We start from the raw sequence: 23,507 nt of genomic DNA, 5'->3' as shown, positions 1-23,507 counted from the left end.
GCCAAGAGAGAGGGTGTGTCCAGGCATCCTGGCGCTCCCTCTGATTGGTTGGCTGGTTGACGAACCGGGCCTAAGGCGGTGGGAGCTTGCGTCAGCTTTGCGTATTCGGGAAGGAAGATGAGGCAGGTCTGGAGGCTGGGGAGTAGGGCTGTCGATTGGCTGCAAGGCGCGGCCCGGACGGAGATGGGCGGTGTCCTGAGTTTGGTCCCGAAGGTGGCTACCGGCTTCAGTGAGACGATCATGGCAGCTCGGACCAGTCAGAGGACCCTGAAAAAGGTGATCTCCGTCTCCGGATGTCGTCCAAGGTTGGCAGTGGCAGCTGGATCCCCGATATCGGCCCAGGGGCCTGCGCGGAACGTCAGGTACTAAACAGGGGCCCCGCGACCAGGGTAGTTTTCCGGAGGGCCCTGCTGCTTTGTGGGGTCCGGGGGCATATTAGGTAAGGCGGAACCAGACACGGAGAGAAAGAGTTTCCTAGTTTCTGCCTTTGAGGAATTAGGGCGCCGGCTTCTAAACCTGGGGCCGAAGGCTCGTCCCCTCGCCCGGCCGGCCCGTCTATGTCGGTGGCTCACCGCCCTCGCGAGAGGCGGTGAATCATCGGCAAAGCAACTTTGGAAACAGTTGATAAAGCAACTCGGCCTCCGGTGCCTTTGGTCTTTGCTGGTCTCCTCCCTTGCGTCCTGCTGGTGCTGGTGGCGGAAAGTTTTAACTTTGCATACAAGGCTTGCGGCCTGCTGAGCTTGTAGGAGTTTGTGCCTGGCAGTGAACCCCCTTCTTCTGTTCCTTTTGCGTGCCAGAGGACCAGACGTGATTTTCCCGTTTTTGATAGAGGTCCTTGCCCTCGCACTTTGGTTGTTGCAAAACTAAATGTTGCAGACGTAGGATACTTGGATTTTTTCCCACTCTACTGTAATGTACAGGTCCTGTAACCTTGAACCAGAGGCTCCCTTCGATTTTCCTGCTTGGTTCGTTTTTGGTGGGTGGGGGTGGAGAAGAACGTGGAACATGAAGAATTACATATGTCCACCATTTAGTTTCATTTTACTAATGACATTGTAACTTAATTATGCTCTTAACGTTAGGATTTGTTTTTTTCAAATTACATTTTATTGATTATAACTATTCTAATTGTCCTGAATCGTCCCTCTTTGCCCCCCTCCACCCATACCTCCAACTGCCTCAGGCAAGCCCCCCCACCAAGTTCAAGCCGCACCCCATGTCCACGAGTCATGTGTACAAGTACTTTGGCTATTCCATTTCCAAACTACACTTTACATCCATATGTATTTGTACTTATTTGTACTTCTTTTTTTTCCCCTTAAATTTTTTATTTATTTTTAGACAGGAGAAGAGAGGGAGGGAAACATCAATGTATGGTTGCCCCTCACACGCCCCCTGCTGGGGACTGGCCCGCAGCCCTGGCATGTGCCCTGACTGGGAATTGGAATTGAACCCAAGACCCTTTGGTTCGCAGGCCCACGGTGCTCAATCCACTGAGCCACACCAGCCAGGCTATTTGTACTTCTTAACCTCCTCACCTCTTAACCCATTCTCCCCCATCCCACCCCCATCTGGCAACCATCAAAATGTTCTCTGTGGCCAAGATTCTGTGTCTGTTCTTATTTGTTTATTTTGTTTTTTAGATTCAGTTATTTATAGATACGATTTTTTTGCCATTTATTGTTCATAGATTTGATCTTCTTTTTCTTAAATAAGTCCCTTTAACATTTCATATAATAAGGGCTTGGTGATGATGAACTCCTTTAGTTTTCCTTGTCTGGGAAGCACTTTATCTGCCTTTACATTCTAAATGATAGTTTTGCTGGATAGAGTCATCTTGTTTGCAGGTCCCTGCTTTTCATCACTTTGAATCCTTCTTGCCAGCCTCTTCTTACTTGCAAAGTTTCTCTTGAGAAATCAGCTGATAGTCTTATGAGAACTCCTTTGTAGGTAACTCTGTTTTTCTCTTGGTGCTTTTAATATTCTTTCTGTATCTTTAACCTTTGGCATTGTGATTAAGATGTGTCTTGGTGTTGCCCTGTTTGGGTCCAATTTGTTTGGGACTCTGTCTGTGCTTCCTGGACTTGTATGTTTATTTCCTTCACCAAATTAGGGAAGTTTTCTTTTTTTCAAATAATTTCTCATTTACTTCTACTTCCCCTTCTCCTTCTGGCATCCCTGTGATTCAGATGTTAGTGTGTTTGGAGGTGTCGCAGAGTCTTCTTATTCTCTCCTCATATTTTTGAATTCTTATTTCTTCATTCTGTACTGGTTGACTGTTTATTTCTTCCTTATGTTCCAAATTGTTGATTTGAACTCCAGTTTTCTTCCCTTCACTGTTGGTTCCTCGTGGATTTTTCTTTATTTCACTTAGTGTAGCCTTCATTTCTTCCCTTATGCATTGTCCATATTCAGTGATCTCTAAGCCTCCTTATCTCCTGTGTTTTGAACTTCACATCTGATAAGTTGGCTATCTCCATTTGGCTTAGTTCTTTTTCTGGAGTGTTGATCTGTTCTTTCATTTGGGCCATACTTCTTTGTCTCCTCAATTTGGCAGCCTCCTTGTGTTTGCTTGTGTGTATTTGGTAGAGCTACTTTGACTCTGTCTTGGCACACCTGTTACGTTGTAAGGGGCAGAGCCCTAGGTATTTGCCAGAATGGGGCAACCTGCTTTGCTGCTTCATGGTGCTGTATGTTGGATAGAGAACACTGCTGCTTGCTTGGCTCTCACCCTGTTTCCAGATACTTTCCTCACTTCCCTTTTGCGACTGGTGCCCTTCTAGCTGCTACCATGGTGCTGAATCCCAGAGTGGGTGGGTTTTTATACATTCTAGGATCCTGCAGAACCTTTAAACAGACTCTCCTGAGAGACCGGCATTTTCTTCTACCGCCCCAACCCCAACTGGTTTTTACAGCCAGAAGTTATGATGCTTCATTTCCCAGCAATGGGACCTTGGGCTATGTGGTCTAGCATGGGGCTGGGATGACTTGCTCCCCAGATGTCCCTCCCAGTTTTAATCTGCCCCAGGGGAATGTGGGACTGCCGGCAGCCACTATCACTGCTGCACTGTATCCTCTCTACCACTGCTCCCTGACTCCAGTCCTTCCTCCCCGTCTGGATGAATATTTCTTCTTTAAATCTGTGGTGGTCAGACTTCATACAGTTTGACTTTCTGGCAGTGCTAGTTGTGTTTTGTTTTGAGATTAGTTGTGATCCTTCTTCTGGTGGTTCAAGGAAGCAAAGTATGTCTGCTTATGCCTCCTTCTTGGCCAGAAGTTCCTGATTGCATTTTTTAAAAGATTTTATTTATTTATTTTTAGAGAGAGGGAAAGGGAGGGAGAAAGAGAGAGAGAAACAATGTGTGGTTGCCTCTCATGGGGCCCCCACTGGGTACCTGGCCCACAACCTAGGCATGTGCCCTGACTGGGTATTGAACTGGCGACTCTTTCGTTCGTAGCCCGCGCTCAGTCCACTGAGCTACACTAGCCAGGACCTGATTGCATTTTTTACACTGTTGAGGTCCTTACTAAATTTCTTGAGCATCCTTATCACCAGTGGTTTAAACTCTACATCTGATAGGTTGCTTATCTCCATTTTGTTTAGTTCTTTTCTGGAGTTTTGATCACGTTCTTTCATTTGGGCCCTGTTTCTTTGTTTCTTCATTTTGGCAGCCTCCCTGTATTATGTAGAGCTGCTATGACTCCCTGTCCTGGTAGCGTGGCCTAATGTAGTAGGTGTCCTATAGGGTCCAGTGGTATAGCCTCCCCCATCACCTAAGCTGGGTATTCAAGGTGCACCCTTCATGTGTGCTGAGTGTATCCTCTTGTGTTTGGGCCTTGATATCTGTTGGCAGGTCAATGGGAGGGATTTACCCAGGCCAGTCAGCTTCAGGGACTGGCTATGACTGCTGACTACAAATCTCTGCCCTCTGTGGAGTAACAGCTGTGCAGGGGGCAGGGTAGTGGTGCCTCAATGTGGCCTGTAGTTGTCCACAGGGTTGCAGGCTCTGGAGTTTCCTGGGCTATAAAGCAATCTGAGATGACTGCTGCTTGTGCTGGGCTTGGTGATTCCAGATGAAGCCCAGCTGTGAATCTAGGCTGGCTACTGCTAGTGCCAAGCCTACCACCACTTAGCAAGAGGTACAGGGGCCAGGGGCTCAGTGAGGCTGTCTTTTGCTTGTTTGAGAGGATTTAGGAAGTTGTGAAGCATGAGTCAAGACCAGCCATTCACATGAAAAAGTTTCTGTTAACTGCTTAGGTGAGCCCTTAAGTTGGGTGGGACAAAGTCTCAGGGGATCTCCAGGGCAGGGCAAACTGTTAGCCAGGCTGATGGAGTCTCAGATATGGCACCCCCTGCTGGCTCTGTGGCTCCGTGGGTGGAGTGTTCAGAAAAGGGGACAATGGCCTTTCTGTCTTGGAGGAAGCTGTCCCCCAACTATAGCCTTGATGCCAGACTGTTCACTTCCTCCCTGTATGCCACAGGTGCCTTTCAAGCTGCTACCCAAATGCTAGAGCTGAGAGGTAGTCTGAGTAGGTGCATCCGTGTGTGGCTTCTTTAAGAGGAATTGCTTGGGATTCCAAAAATTTTTTCCATGGACTTAATCTCCTCTGGTTTTGCAGTGATAAGTTATGGGGACTTATCTTCCTAGCCCTGGGGGCCATCATGTTGGGCTGGAAGTTCTCACTCATGAGATATCCCAAAAATTTTATCTACCACACATGAATGTGGGACCAGCCCATTCAGCATCTCCACCCCAACTACCAGTCTGGATGGATGTGGTTTCCTTAATTCCATAGTTGTCAGACTTCCATTCAACTAGATTTCTGACCATTCCAAGAGATGGTTGTTCTATAATTTAGTTGTAATTTTGATGTGAGGAGGCAAGCTGTGTTTACCTGTGCCACCATCTTGATTGGAAGTCTGCTTGTATTACTCTTATAAAATATTGGGTCACAAATAGAGAAAACTGTCATTTTTAATAAGACAAACACATTTGCTTTAGTGATAATAATTAAGGCTTAAATTTCAAAATATCTACTGTTTACAATAATGAAGAAGGAAGGGAGTTTATTAATTCATTTCTAGTTAGAAGCACTAACATATTATTTATATTATTGGATTTATAATGATTTATATTATTAATAGAGAATATGTAATTATATGTAATTATAATAAATACATTTACTAATATATTATTATAGAATGTTATATCTACTCTGGTATTTGAGATGTAATATTGGAAGATTAGTGACCAAAAAAGCTGTCCTTCATTTGGTCTACTTTTCATTTCATTATTTAACCATATATGTATATGACTATATGCTTGTAGAGCTCTTCATATTGCAGGTAAGGGCACAGCTTCTTTTTTTTTTTTTCTAATTTGTTTTATAGAGAGGGAAAGAGAGAGAGAAGGAGGGTTTGATCAGTTGCCTAATGTATACACCACAGCCAAGACCTAATCTGCAGCCTGAGTATGTGCCCTGATCTGTGCCCTGATCCAGAATCAAACCAGCAAGCTTTCGCTTTGCAGGAGTCCACCCAGCCTACTGAGCCACACTGGTCAGGGTAAAGACACAGTTTTCTTGATAGTACATGTTTAGGTAACTGTAACCATACTATGCAGATTGATTAGAGAAACTATAAGCTTGCTTTAAACACAGGTATTTCCACTTTGGGGACTTCTGGCCAAGATAGAGGCATAGGTAGACACACTGTGCCTCCTCGCACAACCAAAATAAGGACAGCAACAATTTAGAAACAAGATAACAACCAGATCTGACAGGAAATTGAACTGTATGGAAGTCGGACAACCAAAGAGTTAAAATAGACCCGTTCATCCGGACCGGTAGGAAGGGTGGAGATGGTAGGAAGGGCAGAGAGGGGTCTTGGCACAAAAGGCGGTGGCACCGGGCGCACAAGGCACCCAGGCATGCAAGACCCTGGGCGCTGGGTAGCAACAAGCAGACCAAGCAAGGCAGCGATTGTGAAGCGGGGCACTGCATGCAAGGCGGCTGGCTGACCAGTTGGGGACATGTGAGAAGCACCTCAAACATATTGATGTTTCTCTCCCTCTCATTCTTCCTCCCTTTTCCTCTCTCTAAAAATAAAAAAAAAATTATAAAAAATGTTTTAGAACGGAAACAGATAATTAGGAGTGTAGGGGAGTAGGTGAAGAGGTGAGGGAACTAAGAAGTACAAATAGGTCATTGCAGAATAGCCATGGAGATGTAAAGTGCACCACAGGAAATGGAGAAGCTGAAGAACTTATACACATGATCCATGAACAAAGGTGTAAGGATTGTCTGAATGAGTGAGGGGGTGCTGGGTGGAGGGGGGCAAAGAGGGAAAACTTGGGACAACTGTAGTAGCATAATAAATAAAATATAATTTTAAAAATAGAATAAACAATTAGTATTCTGCTTACGTTGGCATATGTTTGTACATATATACATGAAATGGAGATCAGAAAGTCAGAGGGTGACAGGGCCACAGTTCCCAACAGGGTCACCAGATCTCCAATCTGAAAGGGAGACCTAAGTTCAAATATAGTAGAGTAGATTAAGAATTAAGGAACCTCTATAGATCCTCTGGGGAAACAACCTGAGTAGATAAGGTGAGTTGAAAAATATATGATCAATATTCTAGCAAGTGTATGGCAAGACTGTTGTAAAATGTGACTACAGACTGAAAGCCAACATTTTGGAAGAGATCCTTTTTTGTGCCAGATGCTTCTAACCCTAATCGTAAGCTGTTATTTTTTGTTTTCTTTAAGGTGCTTATGAAGCTTGTTTGTATGTGTATGTATGTGTGCATTTCAGGAATATCGTAAAGTTGCAGACCCTTCTAAATTACGATAGTAGTTTTACAATCTCTGTAATTTGTGTTTCTTTTCTTAATTTTTAATGTCACTCTAAATCACATAATTTTTGTCTTTTTAGATATTTAGCTTCCTGTGGTATACTGATGAGCAGAATTCTTCCACTACATACCTCAATTTTGCCTAAGGAGTTATATGCAAGAACTTTCTTCAAAATTGCTGCACCATTAATAAATAAAAGAAAAGAATATTCAGAGAGGAGAATTATAGGGTTTGTATATAATATTAGTTCTACTAAAAGAGCATGATCTTTTCTATAGAGTATCATGCCTCTTTCTTCCTGCTTCTCTGCTTATAGACTAAGTTCTAGTTTTTCTAGGTTTCTCTTTCTATAGCCCTTTTTATAAATATTTGTTGATATAATTATATGGTAACTTCACAGGATGTATTTAAACCTTGACATGTAAAGGAAGTAATTGAACTGGTTATGACCTGCATTTTTGTACACTTTTTTTTCTATAGTGGCAACATTACAAATAGCTAGGCCCGCATGTTTATATAGCTCCCTCACATATGTAGATATGTACACACAGACATACTAAGAGGCACCTACGGTCTAGAACAGAGGTTGGCAGACCTTTTCTATAAAGGGCCAGATAGTAAGTATCTTAGGTTTTATGGACCATATTGTCTCTGTTGCGACTACTCAACTCTCATTGTAGCACAAAAGTAGCCATAGAAAATATGTAATAAATAAAAGGGCATAGCTATGTTCTAATAAAACTTTATTTACAAAAACAGGCATTGGGCCAGGTTTGGCTCCTGATCTAGGGGTATATATAGCATAGGATAGAGACTCAGCAGTTCTGCTAAACCAGAAATACAGCATCCCTTCATATGGGAATTTCTACAAGGGTGTCTCAGTTCTCCACTGGCCATTAAGTAATATATGAACTCTTGTAAAAGTGCATTTTGTTCATTTTACTCAGTTACTTTTTTTCTTCTGATTTTTCTGTAGTAAAGGACTTTGTGCTGGCTCATAACTTTTGTCAATAAATTACCTTATTACTGGTTAGTCACTGTTATAGTTAAGGAAATGCTAGTAGTTATACAGATAAAACCCCCAAATTTCTTTCTTTCTCATTTAAAGTTCAAGTGCATGCTCCCAGTCCATGGGCAGCAATCCTTTAAGTAGTGATTCAGAACCCAGGCCTTCCCTAGCTGTGTGAGTCAGTTAGTAGTGCATTGTCCCATACACCAGAAGGTAGCAGGTTCGATTCCTAATCAGGGCACATACCTAAGTTGCAGGTTTGACCCCTGGTCCAGGAGACTACAAGAAGGAACTGAGTGATGTTTCTCAACATTGATTTCTCTCCTTCCCCCTCCCCTCCAGGACTCCCTCCCTCTTCCTCTCTGTCCACAATCAATTAATAAATACATCCTCAGACGAAGATTATAAAGAAAGATATTCAGAAACCCAGACTCCATCCAACTTGTGACTTTTGTAATTTTGTAGTCATCAGAGTCTTTCTCTTTTTTTAATTTTATTTTTCAGTTACAGTTTACATTCGGCATTATTTTTGTATTAGTTTCAGATGTACAGCATAGTGATTACACAATCATATATTCACAAAGTGGTAGCCCTGATATTTCAAGTACCGTCCTGGCACTGTACATAGTTATTACAATATCACTATGTTCCCTATGCTGTACTTTGCATGTCCATGACTGTTTTGTGACCACCAATTTGCAGTTCTTAATTCCTTTACCTATTTCACCCAGTATCCAACCTACCCCCACCTCTGCAGCCATCAATCTGATCCCTTTATCTATTTCTGTTTTCATTTTGTTTATTTTGCTCTGTAGATTTCATAAATGAGTGAAATCATATCATATTTGTTTTTCTGTGACTTATTTTACTTATCATAATATACTCTAGGTCCGTCTATGCTGTCACAAGTGTGAAGATTTTGTTCTTTTTCATGGTTGAATAATACCCATTGTATATATATACTACAACTTTTTTATCCACTTGTCTCTTGTTTTATTTATTTATTTTTATTGCATTTTTTTCCATTACCATTTACCCCCCATACCCTCTTCCACTTCCACCCACCCCCTCCTCCTAGCAATTACCACACTGTGTCCATGAGGTCTTTTTCTTTCTACTTGTCTCTTAAAAAGATACACCAGCTTCTTAACCACCTTGGTCTAGAAATGACAGTGCTACCTACCTCTTGGATATTATTGGCAAGAACTAGTCATGTGACCCTCTCTAAATGCCAGGGAGGGGAGTCTGGGAATTATAGCCTCTGATGGGCAACTACTCCCCAGCCACAATACCACAGAAAGGAAGTTCAAATCTTTGGATGAGAAGACATCTGTGCCACAGCTGGTATCTATTAAAAAGAGAAATGGCAACTAAAAGATAAATCAAGTAGTAAATTAGCCTACTTTACTTTTTTTAAAGATTTTATTTATTTATTTATTTATTTTTAGAGAGAGGGGGAAGAGGGAAAAAGAGGGAGAGAAACATCAGTGTGTGGCTGCCTCTCCCGCACCCCCTACTGGGGACCTGGTCCATAACCCAGGCATGTGCCGCAACGGGGAATTGAACTGGCAACCCTTTGGTTTATACTCAATCCACTGAGCCATACCCGCCAGGGCTACTTTTTAAAAATATAAATTAAAAATTTTTTAAAATTTTCACCTGAGGAACATTTTTTTCATTGCTTTTAGAGAGAGAGTGAAGGAAAGAGAAACACTGACTGGTTGCCTCTCATATGCGTCCAGGCTAGAATTTGTACACACCCAGACCAGGATTGAACCTGAAACTTAGGTTTCAGGTGCCCTAACTAGGGATCAAACCCACAACCTTTCGGTTATGGGAGGATGCTCCAGCCAACTGAGCCACACCAGGCAGGGCAGTCTACTTTACTTTCAGATCACTAATATCTTCCTTTTACTGTGTGCCTGTCAGTTGACAGGCATTGCTGAGTGCTTCATATTTATTGTTTCATTTAATTCTCCAGTAGGCATGTAAACTAGGTATTATTGTTCCCATTTTAAGGATGAGGAAACTGAAGCTCAGAGAAATAATGTATATTAAATATCATGACTTCAGAGCTTATTTTTCCCACATATTTTACTTATTCCTACTTGCTCCATTATTCTTTATCATGCAAAAATTATTTTTAATTATGAATTGATCTTATCCCATGAGCATCATCTTATTTTTTATTCCCCATATTTGACAACCACATAATAATAGCTATGATTTATTAAGTGCATATTAAGCACTGTGTATTACACTAAAACTATTTCATTTAACCTTTAGAAGAACACCATGGGGTATTTTTCAATTACAGATGAAGAAAGTGAAGTTGAGAAGTTAAGCAGTCTACCCAGGGTCACACAGCTTACTATGTTTTGCAGTCAGTATTTCAACACAGTCTGTTCTGACTACAGAGTCCATCCCCTGAGCTGCTATGCTGTGCTGCTTTCTTCATCTTTGTAGACCACTTTTATGGCAAATAGCTTCTTCTGGGGAGATATTTTGGCATTTCTTTCAAAGTGTCTGAAAACCTGGGGAAGATAAGTTTTTCTTCCCCCAACTCTTTTTCATTTCATGATTATAAAAATTACTCTACACATACATAAAGACTAATTCTGTCATATTTAAAAAAACACTTCTATAATTTAGATTGTGATTGTTTGAATTACTTCATAATTTTGAGACAAATTATGCTTTAATAATGTTGAGTCATATTACCTACCAATTGATAATTTTACCGAATTCTTTTCCATTCAGATTCCTTATTTCATGCTCTGTTTTAATTACTTTAATACTTTCAGAACAGTGTTGCATGACAGCGCTGATTGCTATCATCTTTGTCTTATTTCTGACTCTGATGGGAATGCTTATGGTATTTCACCATGTATGGAGAGAACCATATAGTTTTTTTTCTTTTGGCTAATTAATATAGTTATAATAATGGAATTCTTTATATTAAGCCATCCATGCATCTTTAAATGAGTTGCAGTTGGCTGTATTTTTTAACATATTGCTAGATTATACTTGTTGATATTTTACTTAGAATTTTTGCTTCCATACTCATAGGTCATCTATATATATTTTTATGTTCTTTGTCAGATTTAGGTTGTCAGAATGTTATAATTGCTTATAAAATACGAGGTTTCCTTTATGATCTAGAATAGTTTTATTTTTAATTAAAAATATTACATACTTGTATAAGAACCTAACAATGTAGAAGTACATACACTAGAAGAGTTAGTCTGTCTCTACTCTTACTTCTTTTTCCTGAGTTAACAACTGTCAATTGTTTAATCTGTATCCTTCCAGGACTTTTAATGCATTTTCATTATAGATATTCTAGTAACATAATGATTATTCTCAGTAAATAATAAATATTAAATGTTTAAAACTAAAGATGTATAGTATATACTTACGGGGTTTTTTTTAACAGATAAAGTATTTTATTTTTTTAATTTTTAAATTTCGGGTTTTTTTAAGAGTTTATTTATTTAGTTTTAGAGAGAGGGGAAGGGAAGGAGAGAGAGGGAGAGAAACATCAATGTGTAGTTGCTTCTCATATGCCCCCTGCTGGGGACCTGGCCTGCAACCCAGGTATGTGCCCTGATTGGGAATAGAACCTCGACTCTGGTTCGCAGGCCCACACTCAGTCCACTGAGCTACACCAGCCAGGGCCTACTTACGGTTTTTGGTTTGTTTGTTTTTTTAAGTAAATAATAGAATTATACGTATCTGTCTGCTTTGTAATGTGCTTTTTAAATATAACAATATATTGTCAACCTTTTTGTTCTAAAGTATATATTTGATCTTTTAAATAACTGATACAAAGTCCCATAGTATGAGTGTACCAGAATTTATTGATCATTTATTATTATATTAAGCATTTATTTATGTCTACCAACTGATAAACATTTAGGTTTTTTTCTCTCATATTAACTCTTAATATTTAACTGCTGGCCACTAATTAAAATTCTAAAAATACATCTGCAAGCCAGATTCAACCTGTGGTCTGTCAAAGTATAACCTCTACTGTATATGTATAATTCTCTTTTATTTTGTGTTGCTCTGAAGTTACTCTTTTCAGAGTATATTGTGATTCAGTGTGTCCCAAAACATTTATTGTCTCATGTATAATAAGTTTTATTTGTATTCATTTTAAAGTTTTTGTATACTGTATAACTATATGCAGTTAACTGTTTTCCTTTTTTTTTTTTTTTTTTTAAAGATACTCTATGCAGGAAATGTATGATGTTGTATCAGGAATGGAGGATTACAAGCATTTTGTTCCTTGGTGCAAAAAATCAGATGTAATATCAAAGAGATCTGGATACTGCAAAACACGATTAGAAATTGGGTTTCCACCTGTATTGGAGCGCTATACATCAATAGTAACCCTGGTGAAACCACATTTGGTAAAGGTAATGGCTTGGTTTTTAAATATTCCCCGAATATCAATTGTATAAATGGGTTAAAGTGTAATTGCTTAAAAAAATTTTCCTAAACTAAAGAAGAGGGGAGAAAACATTTATTATATTATCCTAATTGTTTTATTTTAGTGATTTATGTATTTTAAATTCTTATTTATTGGGAGAGAGAAACATTGATTTGTAGTCCTTTATGTATCCATTGGTTGATTTTTTGTATGTGCCCTGACCAGGGATCAAACCTCCAACCTTGGCATATCAAGATGATACTCTAACCAACTATGCTACCCAAGGGCTTAATTGTTTTTGTTTTATACAGTATTAGCATAAATCTATTCAAATAGAAATTTTACTAGAATATGGAAACGAGAAGCTTTCTTTTGTCCTTCTGTTGAAGATTACTGACCCACAGGAAAGATTGGGGCACACAAGTGAGAAATGTTCTGAGTTAATCTTTGCACTATTTTTTTTTAAGTGAAGGAAGGGAAGGGTGTGATAGGATGAAGAAGTGTAGAAAAGATAAATGTGGAGAGCATAAACATTACCATGGTCATCTTTCCATGTACCAGGTACTGAAATGCCAGGTGCTGTTATGTGCATTATATTAATCTAGCAATTAGATTAATCTAGCAATTAGATTTATGCTAATCTATGCTATTAGATTATGCTAATCTAGCAATCAGATTGCTAGATTAATATAATGGGCACATGTGGAAAAAGTACCCAGACTTCAAACACAAAAATGTAGAATTCCATAGATAAATACCCATTTCTTTTGAATATCTAGAGTGTGGTAACCAAAGACTTTTAAGCTGAGTTATGTTTTGTGCCCATAGGACTTAGTGATAATATCATTTTTTAGTAACTGGCCAGAGCTAAACACCTTCATCAGTTCTTTGCACGGCATTGGATGAATTGTAACTCTCATACTAGAAAGAGTATACCTGTCCAGTGAAACTAGGACCTTCAAGTCCACCCTAGGCTCACTCTCAAAACTTGAACTCCACTAAAAATACTGTGCTTTCCTCTGGGACTTTGCCATTATTATGAATGTTTTTGCCTGTTTGCCTTGTGTTTTGGAGTTTTTACCTACTATAGTGAATTGCCTCTCTTATAATAGCCATAATTTAAATAGTTACTTATTGTGATATTTGTAGTGCTTTACTTGAATTACTCATTTAGTCTTCACAACAGCCCTTGAGATTCGAACGTTATTTTCATGTTATAGTTGAGTGAAAAAAGGGCTTAGAAGAGTTAGATAGCCGTGGCTGATGTGGCTCAGTGGATTGAGCATCAGCCTGCTCACCAAAGGGTCGCCAGTTCGATTCCCAGTCAGGGCACATGCCTGGGTTGCGGCCTAGGTCCCCAGTAGAGGGCACATTAGAGGAAACTACACCTTGATGTTTCTCTTCCTCTCTCCTTCTCTTTCCCTCTGTTAATAAATAAGTAAAATCTTTTCTTTATTATAAAGAAGAGCTAGATAACTTGACCAAACTTATACAGCTAAGACTATAGTTCAGTCTTCCTGATACCAGTGAGTGTCTCTATAATCTTAAAGTATTTTCTACTCCCTGACCTCAACCTCTTACTACTTAAATTCTTATAACTTAAATCTTAATATATTATGAAGTGTCTAAAAGAACTCCCCCCCTCTCCCCGCAAAAAAAAAAAAATCTCATATTCTCTATCTGGCTTTCTTCTCTTTCCTGGCTTTTTTTTTTTTAATTATATTTTACAAAATATGCATTGCAGTTGTCCTAATTTTTCCCTCTTTGCATCCATCCACCAGCACCCCCACTCCCTCAGGCAATCCTAACACCATTGTTCATGTCTACAGGTCATACATGTAAGTTCTTTGGCTATTCCATTTCCTACACTGTACTTTACATCTCCATGGCTATTCTGTAAGTACCTATTTGTACTTCTTTTTTTTTTTATTTTTATTTTTATTTTTAGAGAAGGAAGGGAGGGAGAGAGAGAGAGAGAGAAACATCAATGTGCAGTTGTTGGGGGCCATGGCCTGCAACCCAGGCATGTGCCCTGACTGGTAATCAAACCTGCGATGCTTTGGTTCGCAGCCCGAGCTCAATCCATTGAGCTACACCAGCCAGGGCCCCTATTTGTACTTCTTAATCGCCTCACCTCTTCACCCCTTCCTGCAAGCCCCCTCCTACCTGACAACCATGAACACACACTCCTGTCCGTGATTCTGTCTCTGTTCTTCCTGTTTGCTTAGTTTGTTTTTTAGATTCAGTTGTTGACAGATATTTATTTATTGCCAATTTATTGTTCATAGTTTTGATATTTTTCCTCAAATAAATCCTTTTAACATTTTATAAAATAATTATTTGGTGATGATGAACCCCTTTAGTTTTTTCTTGTCTGGGAAGCTCTTTATCCTTCCTTTGATTGTAAATGATAGCTTTGCTGGGTAGAGCAATCTTGGGTATAGGTCCCTGCTTTTCATGACTTTGAATATTTCTTGCCAATCCTTTGTAGCCTGCAGAGCTGCTTTTGAGAAATCAGCTGACATTCTTATGGGGACTATCCTGTAGGTAACTAACCGTATTTCTCTTGCTGCTTTTAAGATTCTCTATCTTTAATCTTTGGTACTTTAATTATGGTGTGTCTTGGAGTTGGCCTGTTTGCATCCATCTTGTTTGGGACTCTTTGCTTCCTGGACTTCTATTTCCTTTACCAATAGGGAGGTTTTATTTTATTTTATCAAATAGTTATCCAGTTTCTTGCTCTTTCTCTTCTCCTTCTGGCATCCCTATGATGTGAATGTAGGAGCACTTGAAGTTGTCCCACAGACTGCTTACACTGTCCTCATTTTTTTTTTAATTCTTTTTTCCTTCTGTAGTTCTGATTGGTTGTTTTTTCTTCCTTATACTCCAAGTCATTGATTTGATTCTTGGCTTCATCCACTCTGTTGTCGATTCCCTGTAAATTGTTCTTTATTTTAATTAATGTATCCTTCATTTCTGACTGAGTCTTTTTTATGCTGTTGAGGTGTACCCACTAAGTTCCCTGAGCATTCTTATAACCAGTGTTTTTGAACTCTACCTCTGATGTTGCTTATCTCCTTTTTTTTTTTTTTAAGTTATTTTTCTGGAGCTTTGATCTCTTCTTTCATTTGAGCTATGTTTCTTTGTCTCCTCGTTTTGGCAGTCTCCCTGTGTTTGTTTCTACATATTAGGTAGAGCTGCTATGACTCCCTGTCTTGGTATCATGGCCTAGGTAGTAGGTGTTCTGTTGGGTCCAATGGTACAGCCTCCCCTATCACCCAAGCTTTGTACCTTGACTGGGAATCAAACTGGCAACCCTTGGTTCGCAGGCCAGCACTCAGTCCACTGAACCACACCATCCTGGGCCCTCACCTAAGCTTTGTATTCAAGGTGCGCCCTTCATGTGGTCTGAGTACACCCTCTTCTTGTAGATGAGTCTTGATTGCTGTTGTCATATTAATGGGAGGGATTTACCTAACTGAGATAGCTGGTAGGACTGGCTGAGAGCCCTGGTCAGCAACTACCTCCCTCCTTGGTTTCTGGAGGTGATTGGGTGGCACTCTGACATGGTCTGTAACTGTCTTTTGGGTGCACAGTGTCTGAGGTTTCCTGGGTGGTGCAGGCCAAAGTCAGCTTCCACCTGTGTCTGTCTTGGGCCCCTGGCATAAGCTATAAAGTGATCTGCAGATGGCTACTTCTAATGCCAGTCATGGGGCACTCAGCAAGTGGGTTGGGCTTAGCTTTTTCTAGTTTGAGCAGATTTAGGAATGTCTGAAGCCTGTACCTAGCCCAGTCTTTCATATGGAAAAGCCACTGTTGCTAGCTTGTGTGGGCTGGTAAGTTGGATGGGGCAGGGCCTTAGGCGATCATCGGGGCAGGGCTTACTTACTGTGTGAGCCAGGTTGATATAGATTCAAATATGGTGTCACTGCACTGTGGCTCTGTGTGGCATGTTCCAGAAAAGGTACAGTGGCTGCTGTCTGCAGTTCTGTCTGGAAAAAAGCTGCCCCCCAGCTCTCCCTGATGCTAGACACTGCAGTTCCTCCCCATATGCCACTGGTGCCCTTCAATGTGCTGCCTCAATGCTGGAGCCCAGAGGGAGTGAGTTTGAATAAGTTCATGTGCAGTGCAAGGCCCTTTAAGAGGAGAAGGCTGAGAATCTTGCAGTTTCTTCCACTGACCCAGCCCCATTGTTTTTTACAGCCAGAAGTTATGGGAATTTATATTCCTGGCACTGGAACCCTGGGCTGGGGAGCCTGGTCTGGGGCTGGGATCCCTTACTCCAAAGATAGCCCTCCATCTTTTATACACCACACGTGCATTTGGGACCAGCCAGTTCTGTGTCTCCACCCCTCCAGCTCTCCTGCCCATCTGGATGAATGTGGTTTCTTTAATTCCTTACTTGTCAGACTTACATACAGTTAGATTTTCTGATGGCTCTGAGTGAATTTGTTCGGTAGTTTAGCTGTAATTTTGCTGTGGATATGCAAGGAGGCAAGCCACATTTACCTGTGCCTCCATATTGACCAGAAGTCTCTAATGATTCCTCAGACTTTTTTTTATTTAAAGATTTTATTAATTTATTTTTAGAGTTGAGGAAGGGAGGGAGAAAGAGAGGAAAAGAAACATCGATTGGTTGCCTTTCGTACATGCCCTGACTGGGGACAGAACCTGAAACTCAGGCAAACGCCATGACCAGGAATTGAACCAGAGACCTTTCACTTTGTGGGACAATGCCCAACCAACTGAGGCACACCGGTCAGGGCTATTATAGACTTTTGATGTGCTTAAAAATTAGGTGGCCATTAGTGAACTATATTTAAAGCCAACCCTTTTGAGGAAAATTTTTACTTCTCCCCAGTGACTTCGAATAATGTGACTAAATTCAGCCATTAAAATAATATTTTAATGAGTTCTATTTTATAATGTCTAAATAAATTTTAAGACATTCACTGGTTTTAGTTTTTTAAATTAGTATAATACTTATTGTTAGTAGGGATGTAGTTAATCTTCTTTGCAATGATTCTACCATGTTACCATCTGATAATTGATTTAAAAGGGTTTAGATGAAGAGGAAATGAGGAATAAACCACAAATAATTTTTAACGCTTTGGCACCCGGTTTGAACTAGCTGTGGAGAGATCCGGGTGTAGTCAGAGAGATTAATGTCTTTAGGGAGGCTGTATCTAGGGAAGACAAAGTGACTGTTTACTTTGGGGGAAATGAGTTTACCTGTGCAAGTTCTTATTTTGCTAATTTGTAGTGTATAGCAACAGGGAGCAGACAGTGCAGACTCTTGAGAGATAAGTTATCAAAGAGAAAAGGGATAACTTATTCCTTTGTCATTCATTGGCTCCAATATATGCCCAAAAGGCTAACAACTGAAAGCTTAATTGAGGAGGGAGATGTAGACTTTGAAATAGGATTTTTAAAATTGTCTGCTGCTGGGGGAAAGTCATATGTATCCTTGATGTTGGTTGTCTACTAGTGTGACAAGGCCCAGATAGCATTTTAGGATGGTAAATAAAGAAGCTGAACCTCATGCAAGGTCATAACCCGCTCTCCCTAGCAATGAACTGATGACTCTGGTCCTGACCACCATTTTTCACGCTGAGGAAGGCAACTCTAGTGGACCTTAGTCAGCAATTTTTTAGTGGTAGAGAGTGGGGAGTAAGATGTCCTACACATAATCTTCCTAGGAATTGTATTCAGTGCACACACACACACACACACACAAAGTAAACGAGCACTGACGGAGTTAGAGGTCAGGAAGCAACAGGTTAGGCAAAAGAGTCAGGGCCAGACTTTTATTAAAAACTGGAACCATAGAGACCTCTAGAAATAAAGGATAATGAGTGAAGAAAATGTGATTGATAAGAGAAAAACACTTGGGTAGGAAAAAAGAATTATAGAATTGTCATAGGGATCTGTGCCAGATATTTTATAAATGTTTTAGCCATCTCATAGTGATAGTATAAAATCAGTGGTAGTGATAGGGATTATATTCATTTTACAGGTTAAGGAAGTACAGTGCAGGAAATTAACTTGCTCAGGATCACTTCTAAATGGCAGAGCTGGAAATAAACTTCCAGAAAATCACCCCTGTTTTGCTGCAATAGGAGAGAGCTCTGGGGAGTGACAGCAGTGGACGAGGGAATAACTGGCAAGTTTGCAGATGCCAGGGAAAAGAAAACAGCTCACATTGGCAAGAGGTCACTTCCTAGTACTAGGCTAAAAATGAGATTCCTGTATCACCTGTGGTTTGACTATAAAAATATTTACTTTTCAAAGAAGTCATCCTCAATTCTAGATTCTGGACATCCAATGGTATTTTATTGCATTTTTATTTCTCATTTTGTTCTAGGCATCCTGTACTGATGGGAAGCTTTTCAATCATTTGGAGACTGTTTGGCGTTTTAGCCCAGGTCTTCCTGGCTACCCAAGAACTTGTACCTTGGATTTTTCAGTAAGTCTCTCATAAAGTCCTTGATTTGTTTCATATATCAGGTGAAGTTGGTAAAGAAGAAATAATCCGTTTATTAGAGCCCAGATGCCATAATTAATCATCTTACTTGCATAGCAATTACTGAAAGACACTTTTAAAAAATGTCAGAATTTTGAGTATTGAATACCTTTTTCTGCACTAACTTTGTAAGAAAGGATAATGAGTCTTTCTCTTTCTATTCTGTTTCTTGAAACCTTGAATAATCACCCCTTTCACTTTCTAATTTTACAAGTTCACAGGTTATAAGACACATGCCATGACTTTACTGCCAGTTTAATAACACCAAATGAAATGTACACATTAATTTGCACCTTATGATACAGAAATAAAGTGCAAAAGGGACAAATATGTTTTTAGAACCTAGAGACTAGGGTATTTCTTGTTTACAGCACCCTAGCTATAGAAAATTAAAGCCACTTGTAGCTTTTTCTTTGCCAACAGATTATATGTGTTCTCTGTTTTCAGGCATTACATTTTAAGAAATGGTCATAGTTTTTATTAAATTCTTTATGCTGTTCTCAACTCTTGAATTGCTTTCGTTAAAATATTAGACATTAGGCCCTGGCTGGCGTAGCTCAGTGGATTGAGCTCGGGCTGAGAATCAAAATGTCACAGGTTCGATTCCCAGCCAGGGTACATGCCTGGGTTGCAGGCCATAACCCCCAGCAACCGCACATTGATGTCTGTCTGTCTGTCTATCTGTCTCTCCCTCCCTCCCTCCCTCCCCTCTCTAAAAATAAATAAAATCTTTTTAAAAATCCAAAATATTTTTTAAAATATTAGACATTAATTAGACAGTTGGGTAAAATTGAATAAGGCCTGTGTAGCTTAGATAATAGCATTATTATTTAGTGGTTTTAACTCCCTCTGTTAATTTTCTGGTTTTAATAATTGCACTGTGGTTATAGAACACATTAAAACAAATCTGGATGATGGGTACATGAGACATTTTTGTACTATTTTTGCAACTTATTTTATAACTCTTAAATAATTTCAAAATGAAAATTTAAAAGCTAGTGGCTATTTGGTCCTTAAAGTACTACTTCTGAAACCTTGTCTTGAGTCCTGTCTTGAGGGGATATAAACTTCTAGATCACTGTCTACTCTAAGATTGAACCACCTACCCCATCTGTTTTGTGGATCAGTCTCACCTTGCTGCTACTTCTCATGGGAGTGCCTATCAGAAGGATCACAGCTCTTCCTTATTTTCTGTTGGGGGGTAGGATAGATCTAAAAGGGACCCATTAATAAGAAGCCAGAGAGATAAACATGATATTCACAAAGCCTTTTTTTCATGTTTTCCACTTAATAAAAGCGGACTCTGCCTTGAAATGAGAGTCATTGGCCTTGTCTGCTTAAGTTTATTGTGCCAACGGTTGTTGGCCTTTGCAGTAAATATGACTCTCTTCTGAGAGCGCTTAATATCTCGTCCAGATAGCCCTGTTCGTCTTTGCCTTGGAGACAGGGCTAAGTAGCCCATTTCACAGTGTGAACACCGCTACCCTAAGTAGAAATTTAGTAAAAGGAAGGTCTTCCTAAATTAATTATTAACATTTCTCTACAGATTTCCTTTGAATTTCGCTCACTTCTGCATTCTCAGCTGGCCACATTGTTTTTCGATGAAGTTGTAAAGCAGATGGTAGCTGCCTTTGAAAGAAGAGCATGTAAGCTGTATGGTCCAGAAACAAATATACCTCGGGAACTGATGCTTCATGAAGTTCATCACACGTAAAGGGAAAAAAAGGACTGGAATTGGTCACCCACTCGTAACTTCAGTTTATTCACTTTTAGAGCGTGCTTTTGCCATTGGCTTTCGGAAGTCAGAGAGCGTTTGTTCAATCCAACTCTGATTATAAACCTGTACCATTGAAAATTTGCACTTGGAATATGGAACCACATGTACATAGAATTCAATCAAGTATAGTTCAAAGTAATGTGTATATAGCATATTTACAATAATGAGATGTCATCACTATTGCTAAAACACTGACATCACTCTTCTGAGCAGAAATTGAAACGAAATTTAAACCTTTTAGTTATCACTTTACCTGAAAGAGCTTAGTTGAGATGCTCATCCAGTATGTATTTTATTAACCATATCACGTTTAAGTTATTAAATTCAGACTATTTATAACTTATTGTCATAGGGTCTGCCTCATAGGTTAGGATATTTCAGTAATCAACAGATACTTAGAGTAAAACTTTGACTTAAAAATACTGTTAATGAAGGTCCCCTGGCACTTATTTTTAAATTGTTCTTATGGGTAGTAGATAATTCAATGCTGTATAGTGAGGTTAGCTCCCTAATAAACAGCAAATTTTTTGGTGAGTGGTCCAGAGCTTTTAAGATACTTTTTAAATTGTCTGAAGCCCTCTGCGAGGTCCTTTGACTGCCCTTTCAGTAGTGCTGATTGTGCATCAAATTGTGTCTATAACAGGGGCCACAGATGAAGATAAGGTGGCTGATATGTCTCCAGCCCCACGCATCCCTATTTTCTATTTATTATGTGTACTCACTTTCAATAATGTATTTCAAGCTGATATTTTTGTAAACAAATCTATGTAAGGACTGCAGTGGTAACTTAATAAAGTTAATTTGTTTATTTTTTGTACAGTTATTTTGGTTATTGCAATCCCCCTGCATTGTTTCAATGTGTATTTACATAGACATAATACAGGTGATTTACAGCATTTATTTCTGAAAAATACTTTCACAGAAACAAATCTGGACAAAATTCAGCCTTCTTTTAATCCATGTTGGTCTCCATCCCTCCTTTCGCTCCATACCCAAAAACCCTCATTTATTACCCTTCCAATTATAGTGCTATTAACTTTGTTTCCTCAGATGAGTAAGGGGCCACAATAATTAGTTCCCTACATAAATGCTTGTTTGCATCAGTTTGTTCAGTAAACCTGTTTTAAGTACTTGCTCTCTGCCAGATGTGGAACGTACAGTGGTGAAGGGCTCACATAATCCACTCACATGGATCTTGGCTGTGCTCCCATATAGGCGAAGCAGTACCTTTCCACTGATAGACGAGGTGTGCCCACCCCAGAGCTTAAGCAGCTTGCATATGCATATAATTATGTACCATTTAAATAATGAAGTCTTTTTAAAATGGCAAAGACAAGGCCCAGATATTTTTTTTCCCTGAACAGTTCTTTTGATTGAAAAATAAGAACTTGTACTTTATACCACTATTCCAAATGCCACAGGTAAATTTTTAGTGGTTGGGATATAACAGGGCTGGTGTTATGATAGTATGCAGATGGTGTATTGGTGAGGGAACCCAGGAATACCCAAATATTGCCCAAAGGGAATACCTATCCCTCTGACCCATGGGGTTCCCCAAGTATCTTCAGAACCCAGGTCACAGAGAGTGGTAGAGACAGCATATGAACCCAAGCATTCTGGGTCCAATATCCATGTTCTTGGGTTTCCTCTAGTATAACAGTCTAGAAGCCATGACTTGTGGTCTTAAAATTGGGCAGCTATTGCCCTGGCTGGTGTGACTGTGGGTTGAGAGCCAGCCTGCAAACCGGAGGGTTGCCAGTTCAATTCCCAGTCAGGGCATATGGGTTTCGGGCCAGGTCCCCAGTAGGGGGCATGCAAGAGACAACCACACACTGATGTTTCCCTCCCTCCCCCTCTAAAAGTAAATAAAATCTTTTTTAAAAATTGGGCAGCTATTGCCTTCTGTATCATAAGGGAAAAACCATACCACATTTAACTTTGAAATGGTTTCTGGTCAGTAGAATCTGAGGGGAAGACTAATGAGGTGGGACTGATAAGATTTTTCTCTCTGTGGGAAAAAACTCAGAAGAGAAACTAATCCTCCTTGGTTTTTGCCTGACTGAGTAAGGACAATGAAGTTTGCAGCTACACCTGCCATCTTCACAAAGAGGAAAGAGGTCATTATTCCAGATTAGGCAACTCAGAACTCTAACGTCAGCGTTAAATAAACCAACCCTGGAGTTGTCAACTGCGCACTTCTGGCTATGTGAGGTGACAGACCTCTACTGTTTAAGTCACTTAAAGTTAGATATTGAAACAGTACTTGCAGCCACCGCTTGATCGTACTCCAGTCTGAGCTGGTTTCTCTCTAGGCTGTTGTGTGGCAGACATCTTAGGAGTTCCCTTCTGTCCTTCCAAGCGCCCTGTTTCCTAAATCTTTTGGCTTCCTCTTTTTTTTTTTTTTTTTTAATTTACTTTCAAAATGCTGAGGAAATCCTCTGGTGGCTTCCCAAGAATGAGAGGTAAGTTTTTAGAATTCTGAGTATCAGAATATGTCATTGTTTTATACTCGCATTTGATTGAGTATAGAACTCGACATTAAAAATACTGCCGCGCCTCCCACCCCACCCTGCATTGGCATATAATGTTACTTTCTATTTTATTTCAAATTGTAGTGCAAGTTTATTTAGAAAGTCACAGAGGTAGAGGAAGCGAGCCAGCTGGGCTCCCTGGGCTCAAGAAACAAGTTACAGAGGCAAAGAAGGGCCCTCGCAGCTTGAGCCTGGAGGAAGCAGGTGGAGTCAGCTCCAGAGAGCGCCTGGGGGCTGCAGTGTAACTTTTTAGAAGTCTAATGTGACGCTTATTCCCGGTTCTTTGTATAACATCCACTTTGGGGGGCTCTGGAGGCTTTAAAAATCATATTCTGGGTGGTCTGAAATTCCATGCTGATCTGCCCTGTCACC

At 39.9% G+C, this 23,507-nt stretch overlaps 1 protein-coding gene across 1 annotated transcript; it reads left to right on the top strand.

The window, feature by feature from the left end:
- The first annotated feature begins 107 nt into the window (after positions 1-107).
- COQ10B (coenzyme Q10B) lies at positions 108-21,421 on the top strand. The gene is made up of 5 exons (XM_028510673.2): positions 108-362; positions 6,940-7,089; positions 12,098-12,290; positions 18,669-18,770; positions 20,374-21,421. The coding sequence occupies exons 1-5, from the start codon at positions 118-120 to the stop codon at positions 20,539-20,541; spliced, it is 858 nt and encodes a 285-aa protein (XP_028366474.1). The 5' UTR covers positions 108-117; the 3' UTR covers positions 20,542-21,421.
- The last annotated feature ends 2,086 nt before the right edge of the window (positions 21,422-23,507 follow it).

The sequence above is a fragment of the Phyllostomus discolor genome, chromosome 4 (genome assembly GCF_004126475.2).
Source record: "Phyllostomus discolor isolate MPI-MPIP mPhyDis1 chromosome 4, mPhyDis1.pri.v3, whole genome shotgun sequence".
Classification (NCBI taxonomy): domain Eukaryota; kingdom Metazoa; phylum Chordata; class Mammalia; order Chiroptera; family Phyllostomidae; genus Phyllostomus; species Phyllostomus discolor.
Note: the sequence above shows the minus strand (reverse complement) of the source record. Positions and strands in the feature narration are given on the sequence as shown.